This window comes from Silurus aristotelis (assembly GCF_946808225.1).
Source record: "Silurus aristotelis genome assembly, chromosome: 17".
NCBI classification, from domain to species: Eukaryota; Metazoa; Chordata; class Actinopteri; order Siluriformes; family Siluridae; genus Silurus; species Silurus aristotelis.
This window is the reverse complement of record NC_139590.1, coordinates 13,913,956-13,920,778: the sequence shown is the minus strand read 5'-3', so window position 1 is coordinate 13,920,778 and position 6,823 is coordinate 13,913,956. Positions and strand designations below refer to the sequence as shown.

Below are 6,823 nucleotides of genomic sequence, written 5' to 3'. Positions count from 1 at the left end.
AGCTGAAAAGAGAAACCGGGAAAAGGGGATTCAACTAAGCAACCACACGTCCAGGAATGCCGAGCTCGGCCAGTGAAACTGGTGCCTTTTTCTTTTTCTAAAGTCTCGAGAAAAATGTGCTAGGTGGCGCATTGTAAAAACGTCTTATCACAATGTAAAAAAAATTCTCATTTCTTTTGAAAAAAAGCATCTGAACATTATCCAAAGGTGGCCAGTCTTTAAAATCGGAAAGCTCTTGACCATGTTTCGCTTTTTCACCCATGGTAATAAAATTATGTAACATGTAACGTAGCATTCTTACAGCATACCCTTTGTGTACAATATATATATATATATATATATATATATATATATATATATATATATATATATATATATATATATATATATATATATAGTTATATATCTTTTACCTAAAGAGGTGACCAGAACTACAGTGAACATTTACTCTTTACTCTAAAGGGGTAAATATTGTCAAATTGTGTTTAAATGTTGGTTGTTGTTTTTTTTTTGTACAATATAGTTACATTCCCAAACAAATATAAACTAAAAAATAATATTAGCCCCCAAACAACAAGGTAACATATATGGTCTATTGACAACTGGTTAGCAATGGCTTTGTGGAATCATTTTATTGGGCTTATCTTTTCTATTTGTAATAATAATAATAATACTCTTGTTTTTTACACGCCCTATAAAGGTTGAGATGTGACAAAGGCCGTGTGTAAATAAGTTGACACAGGTGTCTGTCTAACATGGTCAGTTTGCAGATTTCTTTAAGGCTTAATGTGTCAGCGCACGGCTAATGCCGAATGAGGAAGCGCTCATGAACACAAGGCCTTAACGAAGCCACGGAGCCGCGCGTCAGGTAAACCGCGTTCCCGCGCAGCGAGGAGTTCAGAAACGACTCAAGGCGCGCTCTGATTGGTCAGTTCGCGACGCCGCTCTTTCAGGGATTGGAGCGAAGAGCATGCGCGCTCCGTCTTATCAGGCTCGCGCACAGCACCGCTGCAGGAGAGCGCGTGCCGCGAGGGAACGCCTGCGAGCGCTGGGCTTATCTTCCACCGGCAAGAAGCGCTTACACGTCTGCGTGTGTGTGTGTGTGTGTGTGTGTGTGTGTGTGAGAGAGAGAGAGAGAGAGAGAGAGAGAGAGAGAGAGAGAGAGAGAGAGAGAGAGAGAGTAGATGCGTTATACATCTGTTTATTGAAAAGGTATACCTTCAGTATATATGGATTTCCAGATAAATCTGATAAAGCAACAGACACATGGCAAAATTACATATCTATTCCATCATTGTTTTTTATTTTCATTCAAGATTGACTTCGTTGCCAGTGATAATAAAAAATGCAAAATGCAGTGTTTGCCCAAACATCCAAAGTTTTAGATTTTACTACTAATAAGGTGATAAGATTAAGTCATTATTAAAATGTCAGAAATTCTGTGTGTGTGTGTGTGTGTGTGTGTGTGTCTGTGTGTGTGTGCGTGTGTGTCTGGGCATGATCCAGCCAGATCTGGGGAGGATGTGGGGCTTAAAAGGCTGGGGGAGATGGGTTTTCCTCCCCTGGAGAGACAGCGAGGTTAGGCTTGCTGTAATCTGCTTTCCTGGATCCCCATGAAAGAGAGAAGCGGACACACCAGAGACTGACCCTGTCAGTCAGATCCACCATTCCCCCATCTCCAGCGATCCTCATCTGGTATCTCTCTCTACCTCTCTCTCTGTTTCTCCACCTTTACATGCAGGTCAAAGTCTTCCCATCTCATGCTAATCAGTAGCTCCCTTTACAGCTCTACTTTTCACATCTTGTCCATCTGTCCTGTCTTTGTTTTTAACCTTTTCTGTCCTAAACTCCATTTCATTTTTAATATGAAAAATATATTCGCTTCTCCATAAATTTGTTAGTTAAACCTCGCTTGCTCCACTTCTTCTGGGATAGTCAAAACTTCACACCTTCCTCCAGCTTATTCTCTGAAGTTCATAGGAAGGTGAAAAGTTTTCATATCAGTTGGCACAGTCAAATTCTTACAAATACTCATCTTTCGAGTAACTCTGCCTCGAGCATTTACAGACCCTATTATGTCCGTGTATATGAGAACCATAAACTGAATTATTGAAAATGCTGTCACAGTAAATTAAGATTTTATTTAGGATTTTATTTTTGAGGATCCTCCAAATACCTAATGCTCTGGAGTTATCATGACACTTTATGGGAACATCATTTGCGTTTTCTCTTGGCTTTTTCGGTCCTTTCATTCTTCCTCAGTTTCCTGTGCTCTTTTCACACCTCAAAGATAAGACTCTTGTTTGATGGAATTAAGCCATAGTGTCTGGTCTGATCTCTCTCTCTCTCTCTCTCTCTCTCTCTCTCTCTCTCTCTCTCTCTCTCTCTCTCTCTCTCTCTCTCTCTCTCTCTCTCTCTCTCTCTGTTAAGGGGAGGGGCTTCCTTGGCACTTCTAAGCTCTGTTTGGTAGAATAGGTCCAAGTCAACATAAATATTCATGAGCCAGCCCCCTCCCCTTCGTTAATGCCACGGCAACACTTGGTAGCAGCACATGGCGGGACAGCTGTTGCAGGCTAAGCCAGGCATCTGTGCACAGAAAGAGCAAGAGAGGGAAGTGAAGAGAGAGGCAGTGGTGTGGACTGATGGCTGGATGGATAGATGATTGAATCGGGAGAGGTGGTGTGAGAGAGAGAGAGAGAGAGAGAGAACGGGAGCAGGACAGGTGAAGGATAAGAGGAGCCTCCGAACAGTGAGGACGGTGTTAAGGTGTCATGACTGACTCTGAGGTCAGAGGATTAGAGAGTTTAAAGAAAGTTCAAAGTTAGTGAGATGTAAAGTAGTAGATAGAAAGAGTAACTGAGTAATAGAGACACTTCTTAATATATAGCCATGTGGATGTATTCCATGAGCACAAATTGAGTTTTTCGATTCTGTTTAAAAGGCTTTTACATTAGTTATTGTTTGGGTGGGGTTTGTCATTAGAAAGCATTAAAATTTAGTCCCCCTAGCAAACAATAGTTTATCCTGATATTACACCATTAAATTTACAAGAGTTTGGGAAGCAACACACACACTCACACAAACACACACACATGCAAACTGGGCCTGCATCAGGACTGCCCTATATAGTAGGTATACCAGGGGGCTTAAAGCATGTCAGGTCCCCTGACAGATACTGAGTTTGAACTGGGGGCTGAAAGAAATAAGAAGCTGTCTCATGTACATCTTCCTCAGTGAATTAGGTTTAAGAGAAAATGATGCTGAAACAGTGAAACAAATAAGAACTAAAATGTGAATTTTATAGCAAATTAACAGTGATATCAAGCAGGAAAATAGTAATTAATTTTGTATTGGTGGACAAAATCTAATAATGAGATAATACCTGTGATAAGCGTGATCTTTATACACATAAAACAGACAACTCGGTACAACAGTATTCGACAAATATTATAATTTGGTTAATCGAATTATTCAAATTAAATGAGTCTGCAAATACTGCATTTTGACTATTCCTTAAGGGTTGTTATTCTTGAACTTTTCACTCACAAACACATTTTTAAGAAAAGTTTATTTAGAAAAGTCATAATTTATAGGCCTATTTTATTTTTTAGATCGGAGAGGTTTAGATTCACAGTGACCAGTCCAAGAGGCTTAAAAACTGTGGTAAGGAAGAATCCTTTAGTTCCCACTTTGAGGATCATGGCTATACAAAATATTAGATCATGTAAGTGGAATTTATACAGATGGCAAGACATATATGCTGTCAGCGGTATCACCTGCTCTCAAACTATTTCACCCAATAATAAAGCAAAACAAACAAGAAAAAAGACAGCAACTCTAAATGGAATATGGGAATTTATTCTTTATGTAACTTAACAGCTCAGATGCCGTAACCCGGACTACTGTGGCTTTGCAGTAAGTTGAAATGTGAGCAACGGAGAAAGAGAAAGAGAAAGGAAAGAAAATGTAAGAGAAGTGGACATACCATCAACCATGACCTGGCAGAGAAGTCGTAGCACAGCTGCCACCTGAGCCTTGGGTCAGCCTGTCTGTTTGCCGTCATTCACTCTTTTTCCCGCCAAAAATAGCAAGGGGAAAAATAGAATCCTCTTCCTTGGATGGCTGAAAATTAATAAATAAAGGAAAATCACAAGGCAAACACCAATCAGAAGGAGTACACTAACAGGATGCAGGCAGCATGCATGGCCGTGTTTGCTCGCGTGGTGTGTTAGACGTGTAGGATGTGTGTGCAAGTGGGAGAGGGAAAGAGGACATTGACACAGAAAAATGCCAAGATGTGCAGTCCAAGCAGCTGCAGCCATACAGAGCCACTCCAAGCAGTCTGCCATGTTGAGGCTTGCAGACATACCAGCAGCGCACAGCCAACCAACACAGAGCTGTGGGTGTGATGGGAGTTCTTCTGCCGACATCAAAATATTTACTTTGAGGGCTGCATTTGCAGTTGAGAAAGAAACACTGCTGATGTGCTGATATATAACTGTGTATATGTGCAAGACAGAATTACACCTCTGTGCAGAGGACAAGGTTTTTACATAATTCTTTTACACATACTATTCTACACTTAGGATATACTGCCTGGTTATACTGCCCTTGAGGCTTTTACACACAGGATCTTCCGGACTTGCAGGGAGAACAGAAATCTTACACATGACCTAATTCCATTCAGCAAAGTATTTGTTACATGTATTATCCGAAATTGTATTGTAAAATTTTATAAAAACATGTATTTTTACTTCATATTTCTTTCCTGCTTAATTGCTGCTTAATACATTTCCAGTCATCTTCCTGATGCTGCTGTTCTTCTAACATCTATTCAGACAGTGGTGTGGAAAAAGTAAGAACAACCCCTAAAACGCTCAATGTACTCTTTGGTGAAAGATTTTAACACTTTAACCTGCCTCACTCCCATTCATAATTTTCTTTGTTTCACTATAGTTAGTGAATATTCAATATTAAATGGATATTGTTCAAAATTTACATTGAAGAATAAAGATTTTCTTCAATTGTCTTGACTGAGGAGACACAGTAATGGAGACTGCCAGAAAAATCTGTGCTAATCTTTTGGACCAGATGGATCAGTAATGCTCCTGTTTTCATCTTGTTGAAGTAGTTGTTTTTGTGTTTTTACTATAGTTTTAGTCATGAAAAACGCTGAACACACAGAAATAATGTAAGCAACACATGTCAAGCCAAAAATGCTCTTAAGCATCCTATCTGCTAAATCCTGTTTATTTATAATATTTAAATTTAGAAAATACTTGTATATTATTTGCCAGAATTCTTTATAAATTAATACTTGTGGAATGAAGAGAGATGATAAACTATATAGCTCAGGCAGATGATCTTGAGTTCTCTCTCTTCCTTTTTCTTCCCACCTCTAAATCTTTGAATAGATAGATTGGGTACTATTAATTGTTCCTAGAAAATTATGTAGAACCAAAATCTTTTAATGAGAATTACTTACATTTTCATTTTTCATTTTAATTTTTACTTACCGCTTCTAGACTTTGGTATGTGCCACTTTTGTTATAATATGGGTGGAACAGACAAGAGTACCAGTAGCTGACAATTTTGGCACATTTTTCACAACTGTTTTTACAATTACATTTTTTGACACGGGATTAGTCAAGAGATGAAACAATGTTGGATGTGAAATAAACATTTCAAGGCCAATTTTGCTGTGCCTTAGCATAGCCAAAGTGAAAGCTTTTAGATACAGAGGCACCAGTAAGATTTTCATTCATTCATAACTTCAAAAAAACAATACATGTGTGGTACAAATAAAAACAAATCCCCCACATAAACAATGAAGCATGAATTTTTTAAATCAGGGGATCAAATGAAGCTTATTCTGCTCTTATCAGATATGTTTTTTAGTACTGGTATAGAAGTGCCATTAAGGGCCTTTAAGGATGCACAAATCATGGGCAAAGATCCTGAATGTCACATGAGGATAATTAAAATCCTGGTTAGGGTGCAATGCCGGTTGCTGGCAGTGGAACTTCATTTTAGAAAAATAAAATGTAGACAGGATCCCTTTAGTAAACTTCATGCCTACCACACATCTCAATGTACAGAGCTGGCACTCAGAGAAAAGCCTTAACAAAGATTAGTTTAGATTAGATTAAACTTTATTGTCATTACACATGTACAAGTACAAGGCAACGAAATGTAGTTTGGGTCTAACCAGAGTGCAGGATATACAGTGTTTACATGATTTACATAAGTTAAATAGAATGGTATTATAGGACTATAAACAGTCATTTACAGATGTATATGTACTATGAATATAATATACAGATGAATATATATGTACTATAAACATGATATACAGATAAATATATATGTACTATGAATATAATATACAGATAAATATATATATGTACTATGAATATAATATACAGATGAATATATATGTACTATGAACATGATAAGGCAAGTGTTCCAATATCTAGATGAGCTGATATGTGTGTGTTTTACTTATAGCATGGTCTAAATATTCAAGCACCTTGAAGTCAGTGTATAGTACAAATAGCAGGAAAACACGCAACACTAAATTTATGAAGCAGTGTTAGACAAGGATAGAGGAAATAGCGGGTGATCAAAGCTGCTACACATGTCTGTGTAAAATGCTCTTCAATCCACCAACTCTCTGCTCATTCAAAACTAAACTAAATTTGGGCATTGAAACATGATACACTACAATTGTCCACTTTGTTCTCTTTCATGGCCAGTGTCAAAAAACTCTCTCCTGCCCTATTTGGTGTACCCACTGCTTATTAAGTTTCAAAGGTTTCTGGGC

General features: G+C 38.1%; 1 protein-coding gene across 1 annotated transcript in view; it reads right to left on the bottom strand.

Moving 5' to 3' along the window:
• Positions 1-4,200, bottom strand: part of nfixb (nuclear factor I/Xb) — a gene marked incomplete at its 5' end in the record, with an annotated part of 134,724 nt that extends 130,524 nt beyond the window's left edge. The window contains 3 exon segments of the mRNA XM_083566014.1: positions 3,986-4,065; positions 4,068-4,179; positions 4,183-4,200. Of these exon segments, the coding sequence (XP_083422140.1) occupies positions 3,986-4,065; positions 4,068-4,179; positions 4,183-4,200 (210 nt within the window).
• Between the last annotated feature and the right edge of the window lie 2,623 nt (positions 4,201-6,823).